The 24,370-nt window shown below is 36.9% G+C and overlaps 1 protein-coding gene across 2 annotated transcripts in view; it reads right to left on the reverse strand.

Moving 5' to 3' along the window:
- The window catches only part of LOC117421269 (sister chromatid cohesion protein PDS5 homolog A), a 46,638-nt gene extending 23,742 nt beyond the window's left edge, over positions 1-22,896 (reverse strand). Inside the window, exons 1-9 of one of the 2 annotated variants that reach the window (XM_034920983.2) lie at positions 22,688-22,892; positions 21,770-21,917; positions 11,865-12,068; positions 5,310-5,396; positions 4,625-4,722; positions 4,400-4,526; positions 4,191-4,271; positions 322-462; positions 60-175 (exon numbers count right to left, since the gene is read on the reverse strand). In XM_034920983.2, coding sequence (XP_034776874.1) covers positions 60-175; positions 322-462; positions 4,191-4,271; positions 4,400-4,526; positions 4,625-4,722; positions 5,310-5,396; positions 11,865-12,068; positions 21,770-21,880 — 965 coding nt within the window. In that variant the 5' untranslated portion in view covers positions 21,881-21,917; positions 22,688-22,892. Of the gene's footprint in view, positions 1-59; positions 176-321; positions 463-4,190; positions 4,272-4,399; positions 4,527-4,624; positions 4,723-5,309; positions 5,397-11,864; positions 12,069-21,769; positions 21,918-22,687 lie in introns of both variants that reach the window. The other variant, XM_059032634.1, reaches the window with a different exon arrangement.
- Between the last annotated feature and the right edge of the window lie 1,474 nt (positions 22,897-24,370).

The raw sequence follows: 24,370 nt of genomic DNA on the forward strand, positions 1-24,370 counted from the left end.
GCAATATTGTCAAAATAAAAAAACTATATACTGACAAAAAACAAAGTGTAATTTCTGACCTTCCAAGAAAGCACTGCCAAAGCGGTCGGTTTTGTGTAGCCAGTTCTGAGTCCTTGGCTCCAAAAAGCTTAGCCAAAAGTCGCACAACAGCAAGACGCTCCTCTCCATCATTGCTCTAAATTAAGAAATAATTGTTACCTTCCTTTGCAAGACACGTCATGTTTCCAAAGAAAACATAATTCCTAAGCCTCAAAATAAATAAAATAAATAAAATAAATAAATACTAATTTTGGTCATACTTGAATAAAACTAAGCACACACCTTCAGCTTAAACTCAAGTTGTGGCATGACAGAAAGCAGAAGAGGAGGATCGATGGCGAAAAGCTCTTGAATCAAGTCGAATACATGTTCAGATAAATCACTGACTGATGACTTTCCCAGCACTAGAACCTGATTGAAAAACTAGAACACAAAATATGAATGTTATATACTGTTACATAATATCATTTGTGTTTAAATACATCCACAGCAGGAACAGAACAGGCAATTGTCATTATGAACACAAAAAATTAAATGGTCATCTCTCTCTCTATATATATATATATAAATATACATAGATATATAAATATATATAGATATACAGTGCCTTGCAAAAGTATTCAGACCCCTGACCAATTCTCTCATATTACTGAATTACAAATGGTACAGTGAAATTTCGTTCGTTTGATATTTTATTTTAAAACACTGAAACTCAATCAATTATTGTAAGGTGACATTGGTTTTATGCTGGGAAATATTTTTAAGAAAAATAAAAAACTGAAATATCTTGCTTGCATAAGTATTCAACCCCTGTGCTGTGGAAGCTCCCAGTTTACACCGATGAAAGAAATTGCCCTAACGAGGACACAATTACCTTACCATTGGCCTCCACCTGTGAACCATTAAAGTTGCTGTCACATTTTCTGGATAAAAACCCCACTGTTGAAGGATCATTGGTCAGGCTGTGAATCTGAAGGAAAATGAAGACCAAAGAGCAGTCTACAGAAGTTAGAGATAAAGTAATACAAATGCATAGATTAGGGAAAGGGTACAAAATAATATCCAAGTGTTTGGATATCCCAGTGAGCACAGTTGGATCAATAATCAGGAAGTGGAAGCTGCATCACACCACCCAGGCACTGCCAAGAAAAGGCTGTCCCTCAAAACTCAGCGCTCAAACTAGAAGGAGACTTGTGAGAGAAGCCACAGAGAGGCCAACAATCACTTTGAAGGAGCTACAGAGTTCAGTGGCTGGGAGTGGAGTAATGGAGCACCAGTCAACCATATCAAGAGCTCTGCATAACACTGGCCTGTATGGGAGGGTGGCAAGAAAGAAGCTGTTACTCAAAAAGTACCATCTGAAAGCACGTCTGGAGTTTGCCAGAAAGCATGAGAGTGACCCAGCTGCGATGTGGGAAAAGGTTTTGTGGTCAGATGAGACCAAGGTAGAGCGTTTTGGCCAAAACTCAAAGCGCTATATGTGGCGCAAACCTAACACTGCCCATGCCTCAAGACACACCATCCCTACAGTGAAGTATGGTGGTGGCAGCATCATGCTGTGGGGATGCTTCTCATCAGCAGGGACTGGGCATCTTGTTAAAATTGAAGGAAGAATGGATGGAGCAAAATACAGGGAAATACTGCAAGAGAACCTGCTTCAGTCCGCTAAAAAACTGAAGCTTGGGAGGAAATTCACCTTTCAGCAGGACAATGATCCCAAGCACACGGCCAAAGCAACATTGGAGTGGCTCAAGAACAAAAAGGTGAATGTCCTACAGTGGCCCAGTCAAAGTCCTGATCTCAATCCCATTGAGAATCTGTGGCACTATTTGAAAATTGCGGTCCACAAGCGTCGTCCAACCAACCTGAACAACCTGGAGCAAATCTGCCAAGAAGAATGGGCCAAAATCACTCCGACACTGTGTGCAAAGCTGGTACACACTTACCCCCAAAGACTTAAAGCTGTTATGGCAGCGAAAGGTGGCTCTACCAAATATTAATGTGTGAGGATTGAGTACTTATGCAAGCAAGAAATTTCAGTTTTTTATTTTTCTTAAAAAAAAAAACAATGTCACCTTACAATAATTGATTTTGAGTTTCATTGTTTTAAAATAAAATATCAAACAGAACAAAATTTCAATGTACCATTTGTAATTCAGTAATATGAGAGAATTGGTCAGGGGTCTGAATACTTTTGCAAGGCACTGTGTATGTATATATATATATATATATATATATGCACTTCATTTATAAGAATCACTGATATAAGAATCAACCGCATATAGTGATCCAGACCACTGGGACAAAATCATTCCTATACTATGCAATGTAAAATAATCAGTTTGTAAGAATCAAGCAATCTGCTTATAAGAATCATTTTGGGGCAAACTGACCACATGTAATACAGTACTTGATCAAGTGTAATGACGTGTACAGCCAATAAAGCGTTTTTTGAATTTGATCACATTTCGCGTGATTAGGCACGTACGCAGCGTGATGCAGGAAAAACTGCATTGTTTGAAATCAAACAGTGAATGTGGAACTGCATTGTGCAGTTATGTTTTTTGTGTTCTCTGTTACTGAAAATGTGTTTCAATAAAGTGAATACACATTCAATGAATACTGAGTACAGCAGTGTTATTGTGTGATATGCATGTAGAGGGAGTGGGATCCTTAAATGCAGTGGTAGTCATGACAGTAAAATACTGTACTGTAATGTAATGTCATTTTAATTAAAAGGCCATTACACGTAACACCGCAGGGCAGTTGAACTTGGCACCCTCACAAGATGATTGCTTCTCAAGTATACTGTAGTAAAATAGGATTCTGCAGTCTTGGGTAAACATAATCGTGATCATCTAACAAGTTGCTTACCCACAAGGATTTGTTTTGACGTAATGTCCTCAGTGACTAAGCACCACTGATATCTGTATACTGTATTTTAAATTGCTGACACGCGGAGGCGCTTTTGCCATTAGTAATATGACTTGGCCGAGGGCAGGGTAAATGATCAGGCTGGAGTCTTGATTTACAGTTTAAAACTGGTGTTGGTTTTATTTTTCTTACAGTGCAGTGGGGAAACAACCGCTAATAAAACAAACAAGATAAATCTTGCTTTCAGTTGGAGAACGAACTAAACAATACTTTGTGTGGTCACTGTGGATACATGCTGGAACTCATGACATCTAGTGGTCATTCTCAACCACAGTAATCATATTGGTCCGCTTTTAAGAATCAACCGCTTATAAGAATCAAATCATCCGGGACAGATTCTTTAACCCTTTGCGGTCCATTTATTAAATGCGCATCAGGCACGCCAGGTCTAATTTATTTTCACACGTGCAGTTAATTTTAGACGCGCTGTTTAAAAGTATTTTTTTTCACAGTCAAACGGGTTTAAATGGCCCTGCATATCAACAAAGCACTCACTAGGCATCTCCAGCCCAGCCCCACCCTTTCGTTCGCTATAGCTTTCACCTATGTAAGAAATAAATAATAATAATAATAATAATAATAAGTCGTACATACCGATCAATCATCTCCTGATCACTCGTTTTATCACCAAACTCCTCAATAATGCGATCCAAGTCATTATTTTATTACTATAACATCTCAAAAAAGCTCTGCAAATGTCCATGTTCTCTGTGCGCTGACTTACTATCAGCCAGCTTGTTTACTTACGACCGCCCCGTTATCTGATAACAGGGCCATGTATGACTATTCATGAGATACGCCTTCCCCCCCCCCCACCCCCCACCCCCCACCCCACCCCCGACTTGTCTCGGCTCCTGTCGTTCCCACTCGGCCATTGAATGGTTTTCTCGACTTTTTCCAGAGAAAAAACGACTAAAACCCGTTTTTTGCGTTTCTATAATGATGTTGGACAGGGTCCGAGAATGGACCCGATAGGAATAACTGCAATGTCGGACCAGGTCCGACAATGGACCGCAAAGGGTTAAACAGAGTGTATATAACAATAAAACTTTTACACAGACGTGATGACATTTTGTAGGTACATATTAAAGTTTTCAAAAACAATTCACACAACCAGAAAATGTAACTATGTTATGCCTTTGTTTGGAGTTCTCTGCAAAATACCACAACAAGGAATTGGTTTGAGTGCAGCTGTAGGTTGATGTCAAAATACTTACGTTGGCAATGCATGTCTCAATGGTCTGTACTGTCCTTTTCAGGAGAACTTTAGAAAGATCAAATGCTTGCTTGTTTAAGTTCTGTAAGAAAAGATATAAGTTGTTAGTAAACAGCTGGTTATAAGTAACCTGGAAGTGGCAACATCTTGCAAATGTCAGGATTGAGGCGTGCTTGCCTTGGAGAGGCGAGAGCCCAAATGTAGACTAACCTTGTGTGCAGGTATAAGGTTGATGAGAATGGAATCCAATAATTCCTGAGTCACCCCATCCCCTTCCATGATAATAGAACTCATCAAATCCAGCATGTGCATATGTACTTTCTGGTTGTGGCTATTGCTGAGAAAAGTGTTATTAAAAAAAAAAAAAAAAGGTTAAGAAAGGTCAATTAAATGTAGCTTCTTTATTAGTATAGTTTATACAATATTTATACTTACTTAATGACAGAGAAGAGAGTCTTAAACAGCTGTATGAAAATCTCATTGCAGTCTTCCAGCTCAAAGCAGATGTTGTAAGATTTGACCCAAGCTATATTCTTCAAACAAGGAACACAAGACAGTTATGCATTTGCAGAAAACAGGTAACAAACCCAAGAATGATATACATCAGAATCAGTCACTGTTATCAGGGTAGGATAAGTAACTGCAAAATTTTGCTATAATATTTCAGTCAGCCAAGCACCAATAACTCAGTAGCATCCTGTGCTTACATCCTGTGAGTTAGTCATATCTCTACTTGAACCTACATTTATAGTAATTGATGAATGTGTGTGTAATTTATATATATATATATATATATATATATATATATATATATATATATATATATATATATATATATATATATATATATATATATATATACACACATATATATACATATATATACACACACACATATACATACATACATACATACACACACAGTACTGTGCAAAAGTTTTAGACAGGTGTGAAAAAATGCTGTAAAGTAAGAATGCTTTCAAAAATAGACATGTTAATAGTTTATATTTATCAATTAACTAAATGCAAAGTGAGTGAACAGAAGAAAAATCTACATCAAATCAATATTTGGTGTGACCACCCTTTGCCTTCAAAACAGCATCAATTCTTCTGAATTTACCTCCAACAAGTAAAAATATCTGTTGAACTGTGGACTTTTGGTGTCTTCCAAGCCCTTCAGCTGCCTTGTAATGAATAAGAAAATATCCTGTTGGGAAACAAGAATTTGTTTAAGATTAGTATTGAACTAGAAATTAAGGATTTCAAAAGTACAAAATATAGAAATGGCAATTACCACTTCAGTCTTTTAATTTTCATTTAAAAGAAGGAGGCTAGAAATCCTAAGTAGAAGGCAGGTGGGTCCTCCCCCAGCGTGGGTGCAGGGAGCAACGCCCCCCCACCGAAAACAAATTTCAGGGTTTTGCAGGGACCTAAAACTGCATATCCTGGGCCTAAATAGGGACCCAAAATTCAAAATAAGTGTATAACTTTGTTCATTTTTTTTTTTTTATGATTTTAGGCGTTAGATTTAAAGAGCAAGTAAAAAGTTACTTGTGTCTATGAAAAGGAATTACAAAATAATTTATTTATATTAGAATTTTAAAACCACAAACTTGTTTTAGCACACAATAAATTTAAAAGTAAGTGAAGTCCACAGATTTAAGCAAACACCATTTGGTTTTGCAGTAATTTATTACACACAGAAAAAAGTGGTGAAAGAAAGACAGAACCAGACACCAATGAAATTATATTCCAGGCACAAAAACAAACAATGTCACATTATATAGATAACATAATACCATGAGAGACAGAAGACAAAAATGTGAAGAAATTTCTAAATTAAAGACATGACAAGAAGCAGCCATAAGCTATATTTTGTTTTCCATTTTTGCTTTTGCATTTTATACAAAAAAAAACAACAAAAACAGGACACATTAAGTTTCTAAAAATATTCATGGAACCAAACAGTCCTTACATTTATTTTTAATTTTCCAAGTATACATTACTTTCCCATGTCACTGTTTCTCATTAACACTAGAACCACAGAGATTTGACTAAATACAACCGCCGCACCAGCAAAATCTGCGGCTCCATTTTAAAACGGCTTCGACATGAAAATGAAAAACAATCTGATACAACTTAATATTTTTATTTATGAACATCATACATAACATTCAGAGCAGATACACCGTATTTACATTGAAAATTAAACTCTTATTTTTCAAAGAGCACATATACATGAAAAACTAATAAAATTAACTTTACGCAATAAACGTCTGCGTAAACAGGTGCTGTATGCACATAAAAAATTATAAAAAAAATAACTAGTTATAAAAATAGCATAAAACAAAAAATAGAACTAACTTATGCAACGTGAAAGCACTTGGAGTGAAACAGTTCAAAGGCTGTTTGTCTGTTCAGAGTTCTATTACAACTTTAAGTACGATCTATGCAGAAAACACGCTTTTCAACTGTACAAGTGCATTTGCCACAGACTTGCCTTTTCACAACAGGCACAGACATCAAAAGTTCTGTTTTTATTGCATTTAGCAACCAGGCATTGTCTTTTATTCCGTGTGCCAGTGGGCACAGCGCTGGCTGAAAGGTGAGGGGGCATTTGCCAGCTGGCCTTCGTGTTTCTTATCAAAATGTTTCTGCCGTAGCTCCAGCTGCAAAATGATGTCCCTACAAGTGATTGTGTGGCTGGTACACTCCTTGTACAAAACCAAAGCGTTGATGGCTGCCACGTCCAAAACATTATAAAAAACAGGCCACCTGCAAGTACCACCTTTGACAGAAAACAGCCATGCCATTTGATCCAGTATATCCATCCCGTACTTCGTTGCATTGTAAAATGCAAGTCTCTGGCTTTCGTTTAGCATCATTTTTTTTTTTTTTTTTGCACCGTCACACTCAGGGTGGCAGTCGTTTTGCCCAATTCACATATTAATTTTATAAAACCTCAGCCGCAAAAATCAGAGAGAGTGAGTTTTACATCATTTTCTATGTTGATAACTAATAACCAACTGTAAAAAATAAAGTTTTTGCACCAACAGTTTATTTAACTGTATAATAACAACAACAATCTAAATTATACGCACTTACATCTAAGCTCTGGATCAGTAACCTTTCTTATTCAGTAACACAAGTCAGTTTTGGTATCTATAGGTGAGTGTTTCAGTCTAAAAGCAGTACAACAATTCAGTGTTTTAATCAATGTCAGAAGCAATGGTCAAAGAATTTTGTGTCTCAATCATAGGTCGGCTAACATTGTTAAACAGTAGAGGGGCAAACTGAAGGACTAACTGCCGAGTGTAGAGAAGGAAATGTTTATTTATTTATTTTACAATTAAGACACTAAGAAAACAAGCAAAACTTGCTGTTGTGAAGTTAGTTTCAGTAATTGAAAAGCTACAAAATTGGGCACGTTTCAGCATAATATGTACAATATGTACTTACTAAGCACACATTACATGCACATGCACCACACTTGGAGAACGCTTGTTTAGCTTCATGGCTCCGACTCTCCAGAACTCTCTCCCAGCTTTGGTGCGTGATGCTCTCACCGTCGCTCGCTTCAAATTAACTCTCAAGACCCACCTGTTCTCTCTTGCTCGCCATGCTCTTTAAGCCTTATATCTGCTATTAGCTGCTGTGTTGCCGCTACTACTTAATGTAATATGTTACTATCATGTATTATGCACTTTCCACTGTACTTAATGTATTATGCATTTTTCACTATTGTTTTATGCATTTTTGTTTTTTACTGTATATCATGTATTACGCATTTCTCTATTTTAAAGTATTATGGATTTTCTTCTTGTTACTGCATCTTGTAAAGCGCTTTGTGATGGTGGTCTGCTATGAAGGCACTACATAAAATAAAGATTTATTGATTGATTGCTTGACATTAAAAACAAATACATGCATGTCTCCTAAAATTCTCACATGTAGTTTATTAAAGGAAAGTGTTAAAAGAAAAGTATTGTTCTTTAGAAGGTAATTATTCCCCAAGTAAGGCAGTTCAAAATACTTGCCATGTCAAAAGCAGTTTTACTATATAAAAAAAAGACTTCACTCTGAAGCAAAAACTTTTTTTTTTTTTTTGCTGAAAACAAATTTCAACAGTATAAACTTAGTTTTTTTATACCATTAAAATGGTCTTACTGCTCTAAGAAATTGTGTCTTTGCTTCATTCTAAATATGGTCCATTGAGTTAGAGGGCAAAACAATAATGTAAAACAATAATGTAACTGCTGCTAGTGAAACAAGTCATTTCTTGCTAGTTTTAAAATATTTAAAAATTTAAATTTTACACTTGCTTCAGATTGGGTACATTACTTATATCTTTAACCAGGCTGACAGTGTGCAGAACGACGGGGAGAGTATAAACAGTTTAATTACCTTATGATTCAGGTGCGTGTCTTTAAAGTAAGATTAAACTATTGTCATTATTTATACACAAATAAGCTTAACTTGACTTGAAAAACGTCTTCAGCAAATTCCTACTTGGTTTGCTTGAATGAGTAGTCAGGGTTCCCATTGTTTTCAAGAAATAATTTTCCAGGACATTTTCAATGACATTTTACGATAAATAATAGGGAGATATTACTCACTGGAGTGGCGAAACACGCAATTACTATCAATGATTGGCTGCCACACAGGCTCAGCAGGTACCTCATGTGTAGAAACATTGTCATGTCACACCTCTCCTCTGCACTCCCCCCCCTCCCCCCCCCTCCCCCCCCCCCTCCGGTGGCAGGGTGCATCAGATTCAAGACCCTGGTGCTTGCCTACAGGGCAACTAAGGGAACATCTCCAGGCTATGGACTGTCCCTACACACACCAGCACCAAGTTGGTGCTAATCAATCTCTAAACCTAATCAATGAACCAATTTTCAAACAGCAATATTGACCCTCCCTTTTCTTTACTACTTTAATATCTAAAGATTTACTAATAGGCTTGTGTTCTTCATGTTTTTAAACTTCAATATTGATCATCTTGTTTCTTTATTAGGCTACTTTAATATCTTCCACCCAGACTTTTCATTAGGTTTGTATTCTTCACTTCATGTCTTGACGAGCTGCAGTGTGTGCAGGCTCTCTATACAGCCCACCATTAACACACCTGATCAATTAATCAGCAAGATGACCTTTGTCACCGAGACAAAATCTTGCACACACTGCACCTCTCCAGAACAAAGAGTGGAGAATAGTAGAAACATGAAAAGTCATTGTATTTATCTTGCTCTTAATTGTATTATTACTTGTACTGTGATTCTTGTATTTGTATTTGCTTATGATTGTAAGTCGCCCTGAATAAGGGCATCTGCTAAGAAATAAATAATAATAATAATAATAATGAAAAGCACACCCAATGTCATAACTTGAACTGAAATGAAACTACACACAACAAGCTTCAATATAAAAGCTGAAAAATAAATAAACGACAAGTTTAATGAAAAAAAAAAAAAACATTTCTGAAGTAAAAACGGGATTCTGTTATTTTGCAATACCAGTGCTTATAGAAGGAAAAATTTATTTAGAGTTGTTGTTGAACTTAAACCCATTCATGGCCCCACAGCAACACAAACCTAACATCCTTAGTAAAAAAAAAAAAAAAAAAAAGCATAATTAACTGTATATAATTTAATTAATAGAGAATAAAACAAACTAACAATTACCTAGCCTATAATTTAATTAATCATTTTTTGTAGTATCCAAACTGCCCAGCATCTTCTGTTGCAGTCACACCTCTGCTAACGTTAGCTGTTAGTACAGAGCGGACTATGGTGGGTCAAACCAATGTTTGTGTAGGGGCCGTTTTATTGTGGGTTTTTATTGATTTATTTTTAATGTAGGACTTATGGCGTCTTATCAATGACTTTCTTTCTCCCCCCCCCCCCCCCCATTTTTAAACCGTTTATAGGCAAAACCATAACAAAAACATAGCATAATAGTGTGTTTACACAGAGCAAAAAAAAGTAGAGTGGCAAAATATAGTTTGCTTCCCCTGTGCTATATGGGTTAGGTGCCTGTGGTCTCAATCAAGTTACAGTTCAACAGGAGAAAAAATATACTGAAAAGGTCACAAGTCATCAAGTATGTGCAAGAACATTACAGTTTTCCACACCCCCCCACAACAGATGTTTTGGCATTTCTACACGAATCATAGGAATGGGACCTGGTAAAGGCCATTTTGACAGAATTCCATCTACTGATGGAGCACTTTCACCCATGAATTTCACAACTCTGCTGTACGGTTACTGACTCGGGTATATGATTGTACAGTTTGGCCTTCATCACCAACATCGCTTGTAAGCTCGAAACGGATTGGTCCATCGCGACTCACGGTGTCCATGGAAACATAAGCCCGGAAACAAAATGCCCTCAGTAATGAATTGAGGAAATTGCCTCTATTTTACTGGAAGAAAATAAATAATTTTGAATACTATTCATTGGAACATACGAGCACTGTAAACATTTATTTTTTCTTTTTGAAAACTATTTTAGGCGGCTCATCTGGCAAAGTAGCATCAATCTCGCCAGCTGGAAACGAGAAGGCTGCCACTTGATTGCCACTGAATATACCATATCCGTCCAGATGGAGTAACACAAAGATACAATTCTTTAACTTGTAAAGGAAATGGCAATTGTGCAAGGGATTCACCTGTGTGCTGCACTCAGTTCAACTGCGGTCATTCTCTCCTGTCATACACATCTTTAACCCTTTGCGGTCCATTGTCGGACCTGGTCCGACATTGCAATTATTCCCATCAGGTCCATTGTCGGACCCTGTCCGACATCATTATAGAAACGCAAAAAACGGGTTTTAGTCGTTTTTTCTCCGGAAAAAGTCGAGAAAACCATGCAATGGCCGAGTGGGAACGACTGGAGCCGAGACAAGTCGGAGGCCTCTCTCATGAATAGTCATACATGGCCCTGGTATCAGATAACAGGGCGGTCATAAGTAAACAAGCTGGATGATAGTAAGTCAGCGCACAGAGAACACGGACATTTGCAGAGCTTTGAGATGTTATAGTAATAAAATAATGACTTGGATCGCATTATTGAGGAGTTTGGTGATAAAACGAGTGATCAGAAGATGATTGATCGGTATGTACGACTATTATTATTATTATTATTATTTATTTCTTACATAGGTGAAAGCTATAGCGAACCAAAGGGTGGGGCGGGGCTGGAGATGACTAGTGAGTGCTTTGTTGATATGCAGGGCCATTTAAACCTGTTTGACTGTGAAAAAAAAATACTTTTAAACAGCGCGTCTAAAATTAACTGCGCGTGTGAAAATAAATTAGACCTGGCATTCCTGACGCGCATTTAATAAATGGACCGCAAAGGGTTAACATTGCGCTGATTGCATTACACTTGGTAGTCGCATTCTGAAATTATCTGTATCCACTCATATTAAAACCGCTTCAATGACCAGCGTCATTTTGTTTACAGTGGGAAAACCCCTGACAGTGATTAACTTCATGAAGCAGTGTACACACATGAATCACTTAAACACTTAGGCACTTTAGATGTTAATCAAAAATAAAAGTATGTGCAAAAGAAATCCATTAACTTTTACACCTTAAAGAAAACATAATATAATGGGTAGTAGTGATGGGGTTAGTTTCAGAACCAAGTATGAATCGTCCAAAACGGTTACCTTGAGTTTATCATGCGAGGTGTATGGAGCCTCTGGAGCATAGATCCTAAAGATGTCTGCCAGGCAGCAGGCAACTAGGAGCCGCACATCTTTGTTTGGGTTCCTGAGGAAGAATTCTGAGGCCAAGTGCAGAGCCAATGGGAGGTACTGCTGCTTCTCATCCTCCGAGTCCTGGTCCATATCCATGAACGTCTTCACCACCATCTGGAGAGAAATACACAAGGCATTCATGCTGTATATCTGTATCTTAACTCATGCTTCCACGGCATAATGATGTGCATCCTCCGATTAAAAAACTTAATTTATGTATTAATTTATTTAGTTATCGCAAATCCGTTACTCCATCACCCGCTCAACACAAGGAAATTTATAGCATTGCAGTTACAACGAACAGAAGACTTGATAAGTTTATAACCAATAGCTGTTTGCTATGGATCCCAGGGGCGAGTTCAGTCTGAATGTTGACAAATCAATGGCTCGGGAGCGAGAGAATAAGGAAATTCATAGAGACTGACAGCTATTTTATTAACAGTGAAGCAATATAGCTGTGACGTTTTCATATTCTATAGAGTGGTAACTTTAACCACTATTTTTTTTCTCCAAGTATGCACTCTTCTGTATCGAGAGGAAGTCAGTGAAGAGTCTGAAAGCTTGCATTTAACATTTAAAATGACTAAGGGTATTGAGAATAATAAATTAAAATGTTTAATTAGAACAGTGGTTTTGTGTTTCTACCTAGCATCAGGACCTGAATGCCGTAGAGCCTGAAAAAATAAATCGGGTTGTTGACAGTTAAGTTTGTGTGAGCCATAACCGTGGCTATAGTAATCCCTCTGTTGTGCTGGTACAGTAGTTTAATATTACACACACCTGCACATACGTTGCACTGGTGCATTAGTCGCTCCCCCCTTTTAAGGACCCTGCAAAAATGCCTTGAAAATCGACTTAGGAAAATCGTTTTTTTATGGTAATATAATAAAATGGGTACAAAGGCATTTGTGCACCACATTAATTCTAACCATGTTTTATTATTTTGTAAATTTACAAGATTAAAAAGTATTCACTTTAAAACAATCAATTCTAACTTAAATGAAGGGCCAACAATTGTTGAATGAAGTATCCATGTTCATACTCTGCTTTTTCAGAAAGCTGAGGACAAGGAATAATTTCTATAAAAAGTAGGGCTTTAAGATCAAGCAGGCAAGCCTCCTCCTCTGGCAATCGGCATCAAGCCAATGAAGCGAGAGGGGAGGGCAGGGCAGCTTTTTTTGCATTCCAGTTTTAGCAGAGAGTATATCTGGTTTGAGCAAGTGCGTTTTTTTCTGCTTTGTATCAAGACTTGTATATCAGTAAAGAATATACAAAGTATCTTATTTGTATTTTTGATTTTTGTTGGAGCTGATGAAATAAAATATATACCTTTTTTTATTAGCATGTTAAAGCCTAACCTTTAAAAAAAAATATCTTGCTATAAAAACAAACAGTCTTCAGTACTGTTTCAGTTCACACTTCTACAGTATGTCAAAGTGGTGCTGTGTTCTTGACATAAATAAGCTTCATGGGCTGTTATGCTTTTGTTTCCTGTTTATTCTTTAAAATACATTTCTTTAAAACAAAATTACAAATCAGGGCTCCAGATTAAGTTTGTTTTAGGAGCCAATGGCTACAGGCCAGAAAAAAAAATCGGTCGACAAATTCAATTGCTGGGTGCCACTTCAGAAACAAGTTAATTGCTACCACACTCAACTGCTTAAAATACAACTTAAGACACTAAAATGATACTAAAACAGTAACTTAATGTCTGTACTCACTTGTTTGTTGCCACATTCTGCTGAATGGTTAATCAATGCAGCTGATGATGACTGCAATGAACCCAGCATGTTTATTTTAAATATTTTGCAAATGTTGTGTCTGGAATTGGCACCTCTGATTGTGTACAGTGTAACATTGGAAATAGCAAGCTGCTGCTCCAACGCTCAGGGTCAGTGTAGTCCTGATCTGACAGAATGTTACACAGCCAGCTCTTATTACATGTTACCGTTTATTTTTCAGTAAAAACAAGTTTAAAAATTGCAGCGAGTTGGTTCTGCTATTTTAGTAAATGTTACACAACACTCGAACATGTTTGGTCACTGTCACAGCTGCTGCATGAAACTGGGGTTATCGTATTCTGCTGGTGTTAATACAGTATAGCACCTATCTGCGCTTACAAGCATTTGTATGCAATGAAATTGTTATTAGTATTAGTATATTTGTTACCATCCTTCTCTCACTTCAGTTTATTAAAACATGTCATATGCGTTTTTTTCCCCCCCCTTACAAACCAACATCATAGCACAGTCATAAATATTTTCTTAAATATACTTGAAGATAGTTCAGAAACACAGAATTGTGTGAGATTAGCACGTGAAGCAATTATGTAAGGGTTGTGTCTAAAGGTGAAAGGGCATATTGGCCAGTAAGAAGCAGACAGTTTTCGTGTATTGCGCTCGTGTGCACTCAACATAGCAGCTTGTAAAAAGTAATAATACACAACAGGGCGTGCGTTGTGTTGCATTAACATAAGGCTGTAGCTGGGTTGGAGGCACAAAGCAAAGCCGATAGTCTTCAACCAAGCAACACAACGCATAAGCCCTGGAGTTTGTTTTCCCGCTTATAACAGATAATTAATTTTTATTTATCCTTCCACTTTGGATAAAAAACAATAGTCCCTCAAACAATGTTCTATTTGCTGTAAGCATTAAACTGGAGGTTTTCAACGTTTCCATTTATTGTAATTAATTAAAATGAATGAAGCCTCTGTGCTGATCTCAATCGCTTCGTGAACAGAACTGACATAACCCGCAATGTTAGCCTTGTTAGTGACCAAGCTTTAAAATGCCAATGATGTATTTTTGTTGATAATGAAAATATACAGAAAAGGAGGCAAATACAAAGTTCACTTTCCACACATAACTATCACTGACCTGGAGAAGCTACAGTCAAACCCATTTACAACGTACCTGGGATATAACATACACATTGAAGAACCAGTGTCATGGAACCAAATAAAATCTTATTAAAATCGTGTTTAGATTTCCCTTTTAGCACGTACTCTGATGCTCTCAATTACTATAATTTATGCAGTATTATCATGGCCAGCGCTAAACGATCATCAACTTCACTTAAGGACAAACTACATTATTGGAGAAATCTTAAAGGGATGAAAGCAGTCAGCATTATGTTGTCAAAGAGCTCAAGTTTAAAAAGCAGCAGTCACTGAGGCCGTCGTCTAAGGCCTTGTCCACACTGGAGCAAAAAAAATCGACAACCGAGTTCAAAACCAATTTACCTCAACCCTAGCCCGACAGTAAAGTGTCCAGATTGCCGTAATGAAACCGGGTTAGTTTAACCCAGCTGTTGTTGAAAAAACACTTCGCTGGATGACTGTATCCCAGAAACCACTAACCACTGTTTATTTTCATTGAAGATGGGAGCAGAACAGAGGAGTTACGAGAAAGTGCCCAAGTAATCAAAAGGGGAATAATTTGTATGGGAGAAAAATGCCCATGCCATAGTAAATAAATTAGATGGGCATTTGCATAAAGGGAAAATCTGGGCCGGTTAAGACATTCTTTAATTTAAATTAAAAGTCGAAATAACACTAGAAGCCCCGCGGCGGTCATTTTGACGGTTTTTGGTTTTAAAATGTCATTTTCTCCAGTCGTGTAACACACATGGGGCTGTGCGTTCATGTACCTTTCTGTCCGTATTAAATACTCACAAAGCATGAAACACGGGAGTGCAGAAATAAAGGAGATATATTACAATATACCTAAAAGCCCCGGGAGTAGTCACATTGACGGCCACACACAAAACAATTGTATTTTCATTATACAGAACAATATTCTACTTTATTATTTTTATTTACCAGTCCGCAATGTGTTTAGCTGTAATTAGATTAGTCTCTACTCTCTGCCTGAGTGAATAACTGACAGTCTATTGTTTTTCAATCAGCCTTTTGAAAGGCTGGCGCCTGCTTGCCCACTGCGCTGCTTTGGTCAGTCAATTAGCATCGGGACTAGCGAAAATAAATACCAGAGACACTGGAGTTTTACAACACAACAATATATGAAATTGATGTTTGGATCAGATGGCACGGAAGTATTCAGTGAAAGCTGGCTCCCAACGGTGGTCTGTTCAGGTGTTTTACAATGCATTGGACCTAGCAGCCATCAGCTCCTGGGTACTTTACAAAGAATGCAAGGAGAAGAATTTACCAATGAGAGAATATATTCTACAGTTAGCACAGCAACTTCGCAAGAAGCATTTGGAACTGAGAGAAACTGCCAAGCGTGTACCCACAGCTGAAGCTGGCAACCCCGCTGAGAGCTGCAAGAGACGCCAATGCCAGGTTGGCAAGTGCAATAAAAATAAAACTTTGAACAGCTGTGCCATGTGCAGAAAGTCAGCGTGGAAAAGCGCATTATCTGTACTGACTGTGAACAGTCAGACTCAAGGTAAAGGAAAACCATTTTGTCGAAAAAAAAGAAAAAATAAATCAGACTTTTTTTATAACTTCTTGTGCTGTGCGCTTCTGTAAAACATTTTCTTCTAAGTTTATTTATCTACGTTGTTCAGTCGCTTTGTTGAAAAGTAAAATGTACTGCTATCGTTTTGGTTTTATAAAAATGTATGTTGTAAACTGATGTCTGTTCAGATGTTTATTTACTTACATTTTCTTGTTTTGACTTGTGAAATAAATGTTCATATGTGTATATATATAAAATATGCTTCGGTTTTTCAGATGTTTATGCAACGTACTCAAAAAAAAAAACAAAAAAAAAAAACTACTACATCCGACTGTTTCCCCCTTCGTTATACTATTTACAGTGTTTTGAATACAGCTGTCAAAGACTGCTGTGGGGCTTCTAGGTATGAGTATATCTCCGGTCCTTCTAGTGTTAAGAGACCTTTAACTTGCTAATATGTGATAGTACATTAGCATGTCTGACTGTACCAGTGGAATATGACATGAATAAATCATATCCTCCTGAATTTTAATTTGGGCTTCTCTAGTTTCCTTTATTCTCGTCTCATGTAACCAGGGGGATTATGGCAACGTACTACCGGAAAGCTCTAGGATATCGGCGGAATCTGTGTAACCAGACTAACACGGTTCACGTCCAGATTACCGGTAAACGAGTTTATCTAACCCAGTTATGCCGACAACCGAGTTTGAGACTACCTCCCGAGTAGGTTTCAGACTCTGTTGCTGAACTCAGTTATGAACCATGTTTAGTGTGGATGCAAATTGATTTAAGCACTTTTATACAGGTTTTGAACCCTTAACTCTAAAACGCTAATGTGGCCAGGGCGTAATAGATAGCGTACAGGCAATGATTACTGTACTGTACCTGAACTGACAGTTTGTATGGTAATATTTATTGACTTGTATATTTTTATTATTATTATTGAGTTATTTCTATAATTTATTACTGTACTGTTTTTTTTTTATTTGTTTATTTTACTAATTACAGTACAGTATTCAGTATATTACATGTTTTTTTTATTTTATAATTCATTTAGCTGACCATCTTTATCCAAGGCAACACATAATTACTGTACTAAATAAATAGAATGTTACATACTATATAGTAATGTACAGTACTAGTTACATTGTTTTATATTGTTCTGTAATAAACCTTTATATTACATATATTGTACATGTACATTAATCAATTAGTACTGTACTAGGTTTTGATTTTTTGTGCTGGTTTGGCAGGTATGTGCATGTATCTGGTTATTACAGACTGTTTTTACGGTCCCAAGGAAGTACATTGTATCAGAGTTTCACTGTAATACAAAAATAGATTGGCATTTTTAAATGCTTGGTCACGAACAGGATTATATCACTGCGGTTTATGTCAGCACTATTTACAGAGCGATTGTGACCAGCACAGAGGCTAACAAAGCAAGAAACTGAATACTCTTGACCAGCTGAAATACCACAAGCATAGAATTCTCTAACAGGTTGTTAAAATGGTCAAGACAAACTGTTTTAAGTCAATTATCATTTCTTTATGTTTCATCCAATCAATAAAAACACCAGCTGCCCAAGCACTTTTGGTTTCTTCGATTTCCTTAAGTTATTGACTTGTTAGATCTTTGTGTCTCGCTTCCACCCCCCCGAGGTTTTGCTTCTTGTAATGCTAGCCACTTGTCTACTGTCAATGCAACCGAAAAGATAAAATGTGACGAAAGAAATGTCGCTAATTATTAAAAGCGTTAATAGACCTCTCACAACAGTGTATATTTATTGCAAGTTTAATATGTTGTGTATTGATAATTTATTAATCGAACTGTGCTGTGCATTGTACTATTTAACTGCATGGTAAAAAAGAAAAAATCCTCAACAGCCAATCAGCGTGCAGTATCGAAACATTCCGTTTTATAAATAATGGTTATATTCTAGATTTCTAGTTCACTTAAATCAATTTCTGCTGCAATTATCAATTTAAAAATAAAACAATCCTTTTTTCCCCCTCTCGGTACATTCGGTACCGTTCTTTAAAACACCAATCTTAAAATAACTTTGCTCACAGAAACAGGCCCACCCACCGTGTTAAAGCAAATAGGTAAATCTACAGTTATTCTTATTATAGTAGGGTTTTTTATGTGCTTATTTTTCAGTAAGCTATACTGTTTATTGTGTGGTCTGCCAAGATAAAAAAAATAAAATAAATATTAATAATTCAGGGGGTCAGTGAACAAAAAAGGTTTGAGAACCACTGCTCTAGATACATAACTCTATGCAGGTTAGTTTAATGTACACAACATTTACACACAACCCTTTCCTGGTTCCGGTACTGGTGTCCAAATATAACTGCTCCCACCTAAGGCTAACATTTCTGCTCTACTGCCTCTCTCACTCCACCAGCAGCTCCTAATCAACTATTACTAGGATGTAGAGGGAGTACTATGACAGCCTCATTTAAAAAATGCTATACTTAGCTACCTGTCTACAGTACAGCATTAACCACACACATGTTTTGTGGAGGAAAACACAAAAACACCTCTGGTTTTCTAGGAAAAGAACCTCTGTCTGATACAATGGTTTGTAAACATTAATCGTTATTGTGAAGTGGAAGTATACCGGTCTCATTAATGATTTCTGAGATTTGGCAAGATATGCGACCACAAAGCTGCTCCCCATCTCCATCCCCGTCCACAGATAATAACCAATAAGAGGATTTTCTCAAGTTAGCAATCAATTAGGAATGTTTAATTTCAACATTTTTAGAGGTGCACCGATAGCCTATCAGCACCGATAAAAGGGAACAAAACGCAATCGTCTTTCGGCAGTTTTTGTTATTTTAGCTGATAACGTACACCGATATTCATGCTTGAATTTCTTCCAGCAGAGAATTTACTGTTTGTTCAGGTGTGCTTACTAATGACACAAGAACACTGGGATAGTCATTTTTCTTTCAGTGCTGTGTAACTTGCGATCAACCTGCAGTAAATGTCTCAAAAGAGCAGTGTTTTGATTTTTTTTTTTTTTTGTTTGTTTTTTAATATATCCAAGTGCAACAAAAGGCTAGCCAAGTTATGTGCAGCAGAACAGACTTGATGCTACATTAAATCCAACAATGAACTGTGAGTAGAATATTACTCTGATGCTTTTAAAAGAAATACATTTTAAAAAAAAGAAAGCAGAATCAGAAATTGATTACTGTGCCATCTTTTGTTAAGTAATAAACCCAAGTTTGACTGATTTTTGTAACCGGAAATGTAATGATTATGACATCTTTTTTTGTTAAGTGAACAATTTAAGTTGTGCTGCATTTAACAGTGTATGATTAAAATAAGAATTTAACAAAAGTTGTTGTAGTTGACATTGTGTAGGCTACATTTCTCTTTTCTACTGTATAGGTAGAAGTTATAATACACAATGTTTGACAGCAAGTGGCTATAAAAGTTCTACAGAAGTGTTTTTAAATGCAATTGTGTTATTTGTGTGACTGTTGTAAAGCAAATGTATAAATTGTTGTCAAGCACACAACACTATTTTTTGTATTCATTTTCTGAAGTAAAAACGCAACAAGTAAACTATCTGTTCATTTAACATTTATAAATATAAAAGTTTAAATATAGGCCCTATGTCATGTTCTAGCAGTTTACAATAGGAGGCTGTGTGGTCCAGTGGTTAAAGAAAAGGGCTTGCAACCAGGAGGTCCCCGGTTCAAATCCCACCTCAGCCACTGACTCATTGTGTGACCTTGAGCAAGTCACTTAACCTCCTTGTGCTCTGTCTTTCGGGTGAGACGTAATTGTAAGTGACTCTGCAGCTGATGCATAGTTCACACACCCGAGTCTCTGTAAGTCGCCTTGGATAAAGGCGTCTGCTAAATAAACAAATAATAATAATAATAATAATAATAATAATAATAATAATAATAATAATACTACATTAGCTTATCTATTATCATCAGTATCGGCCGACACGGGTAGATAACCATCGGCTATCGGCCAAGAAAATCGTTATTGAGTATCAACAGCAAGTTTCACAGCCAAGCGTCATGACAGTTTTTTTAATTAAAGTGATCTAATTCAGCCTATCATTCAGTTATTGATTTATTTATCCTAGACATTTTATAATGCTTGTGGGTCCATGTCAACTCAACCAGAGCTTCCCACCTCAAGATTCTGATTTTGCTTATATTTTGTGGAAGATACAGGTCAGCTATGAAACCAGGCCAAATACTTAAGCTCAATGATGAAGATTTGTTGAGATACACCCCTTTATGGGGGGGGGGGGGGTAGTCCTACTTGAAACGCGTCTCATTTTGGAGTGATTTTTGAGGATCTAAAAACGATATTTAGAATATCTGTACAGATAGCCAAGTAGATCTTCTGTAGAATTCATGCAAAATAAGTACCACCGCTTTAGTATTTCTGTGTTGCTGGGGGCCTTAAGTGTATAATCCTTCTAAAGTAGAAGCGATATCATTTTTTAATTGCTTAGGCGTGCTCATAACTTTCTGTATGCAGCTCTGCTACTGTCTACCTACTTTACTGTCTCATTTAATGACCCCACAAAAAGACTTCAGGAAGAAAGTATTGAAAATGGCCCATCTTTGAAGGGCTGAAACCCCTTATGGGACACGAGTTAAACTGGCCTTTAATGGGTTTATGGATGAGGATTTGAAGGACTTGTGGTAATATAATTGACTTGGTAATCTGTCTCCTTCACAGTTTAATAAGTGTACAAACACGAACAATAAACATTTATGTTTTGGGTTATATTGTACAATATTAGCAAATCGTGGCAGGTATGTGTAGCTTGTACCAATTTCCAACTGTTTTGCTTACTACTGAAGACAGTTACTGTACCACTGCAAAACTGACTGCTTTACACTTGTAAACTGGTTACAATAAATAACCCACTGTGCAGTATTTAGTGACGTTAACAGGCAAGAACACACCAACAGGATAAGAAATCCTGTAGTCTCAAATACATTAGGTACAATAACTGTATAAACACTCTGTAACCCAACAAGTACTAAACAGAACTTACGGAAATGCAAGTTCAAGTGTCATGTATCTGTAATATGCATTTTAATTCTGCACCTAACTGGGTATTCTGTGGTGAATCAGAGGGCTAACCCCACCAGTTCTCAACAGGTTTTATTTATTCCAAAGGGAAGGCATGATGATGATGATGATTATTATTATTATTATTATTATTATTATTATTATTATTATTATTATTATTAAATGCTACATTTGGTTTAGGAAGATGCCTTTCACAAGCGATATTAAGACATCACAACTTTCTTTTTATCAAATTGTGTTTTCTTAAGCCACATTACTACAATAATTAAAGATTAAAAATAAATAAATTAAGATGAAAAGCCATATACCTTCAGTCGTTTGACAACTTCATCGTTTGTGATTTTGTCTGTGATTTCCTTGACTCCGGGTGGATAGATTATTTTTCCATCTGCAGGTTTCTGCTGCTGAGGAAACTCCATTCTTGTCAACTTTTCTTCCACAGTACTCTACTGGCCTCTATCGGTCAGAAAACAAAAGTTCAACAGGATAAACACACAACACTTTTCCATTTTATTTTCATTTCAAAAATTATTTTATAGATGTTTCCATTTACACGGTTTATAAGCACCACAGCAATGTTTAATTCCTCCCCAATTCGCACAGTGACTTCACAAAAAACTAAAGATGCCACTTAAAACACGTTGTGCTAGCTCCATGTTTCTCTCGATCATCTAATTACAAATTCAACATTTAATTAAGAAGTGCACAATTTGCAGTGGCATTTAAATTAAAAAATATACGGTTGTGTTTAATCGATGTTACTAAATAATCACTAAACCATTAAAAATATATATAACGAGCCGCAAAATGCCCCTAAAGCACAGTGGGGAAATGCAGCAACATCGTTCGTGTAGAGGCCCAAATGTTAGGCCTCAAAACTATTTAACAGATACACACATATATAGCATCAATATAAACCGGCAGAATCGAAATATACATTTCTACCCATTCTTACGTTAGCCTTTTCTGGAAAGCAACCAGGTATTTATCGCTACACCACTTCTCTAAATAAACCAACTTTATTTTGCTGGAAACACCAAATTATTTACTTATTGTTTGTTTCTTCAACTTCAGGTCTGCAGAACCTCGGCTCTAATACAATCTACACGTTATCTCCGTCCTCCACTCCCATACTTGCTTGTTGGTGTTTTTAAGACAAAAACGAGAACAATAATCAACATTACCTACAGTCCCATAATAGACTTAAATCCCGCTTCAATATTTACCTCATGAATGTGTTGTTTTAGTGCACGAGTCAGGTTTATATGGTATTTAGTTTCAACACAAAGCTCAGCTAGCCCCGTTTTTCTCAGTGTCTATTCTGAGAATGGTAACACAGCGCCGCCTTTGGTCTGAACGTAGACTGGCAGAGACAGCAGGAGAGGCGGGAGTCTACCAGACTCATAAACTTCACCACTGAAGCAGCGGCTGCATTAATCGCTATGAGATAACGCCCCCTATCGAGAAACTCGGTAATAACCACCAGACGGGAGCCTAGGTAAAAAAATAAAATAAAAAAAAAAAAACTTTAAATGGGCGGGAGTCTAATGAGAACATTAAATCGTGCAAACAGAAAGTAGAGCGCCGCCTAATAATATGCCTACAAGCAAAACACAAGGTTGCACACCCGATTCTCTTGCAGTAAGCCATTTTGATATTTATGGTAAAAAACAAAACAACTGGCAATATTGGACAAAAATAGAAACACTCGCTTTATTTAGATCACACTTCTGTGAATGGAAGCTTCCTCCAATTTAGTTTCAATCAGGACAAGCAATCCGGTTGATCTGACAGACTTTGATAGAGGTCTAATAATGGGCGCTCAGGTGGCAGGTGCTTCCATATCTAACACTGCACACATATCTGGAGGACAGACTTTGCTTGGAGGGGTTTTACCTCATTGACAGCGCTGTGGCAGGCTATGAACACAGAACAAGTAAACAATGTCATTTGTTGACATAGGAGTTAATCTGTATCTCATTGCATTACAACACAGTTTACAATTGTACATTTTTTTCTAGTACTAAAATACCATGCTAAACCAGTAATCTAACAATTGAATACAATTAAAACAGTGTAATACACAGAACTAGAGAGTATTTTGAGACGGTAGAGCTGTCAAAGGGGATGTACTGTACCACGTGATAAAAATTTGAAGCCACGTCCGCCATTACAATGCCATTATGTCTACAGCATATAGTTGCCAAGTCTGCTTATATTAATAAGCTTTAATTTTTTGAGAGTCGCGGGCTGTATGATTGACTGGTGTCAATGTATATGCACGTTGTTAGAATTTTAGAATCCTCCTATCCCCACCAGTTCAACTAAGAAAAACTATAACTACTTAAAAAAAAATGGAATTTGTATAAACACCCCCACTCCCCTCCCAGGGCCGCCGAGAGCCGTCATGGGACAGCACACATGGTACCACATTAGTCTGACTTTGTAGTACAGTATACTCATCAGCCCAAGGAAGAGCATGATGTGTACTGTGTATTGCGATCGCTTGAGAAGGTGTTTTCTCATGTGGATTATGAAGTGATCTATATTGTACTATCAGAATGCGACTTTAAAAGTAAAAAAATGTGCTCGTCGGAAGTATATATGCTACGTGTGTGTGAAAGACCTGATGTGTGTTATATACCTGCATTAATGTAATATTTATAAATCAAGATCTTATGGCCTATGTGTTGCAGTAGTGATGTATAGAAGACAACGTAGTGAGCATTGTGAAAACCAGGAGACTTCCTTTTCCAAGACAATATTGGTACCACTGCCGTCTATATTACTGTCATGTGATCAACTCATTTCAAAACAAAAACACATCAAGGTACTGCTTCTATCAGTGACACTAAACAACACAATATCCGTTTTTTAAATGTGAGTTTTGCAGAATTAATTTCTTGTGA

This window comes from Acipenser ruthenus, chromosome 1 (genome assembly GCF_902713425.1).
Source record: "Acipenser ruthenus chromosome 1, fAciRut3.2 maternal haplotype, whole genome shotgun sequence".
Lineage (NCBI taxonomy): Eukaryota > Metazoa > Chordata > Actinopteri > Acipenseriformes > Acipenseridae > Acipenser > Acipenser ruthenus.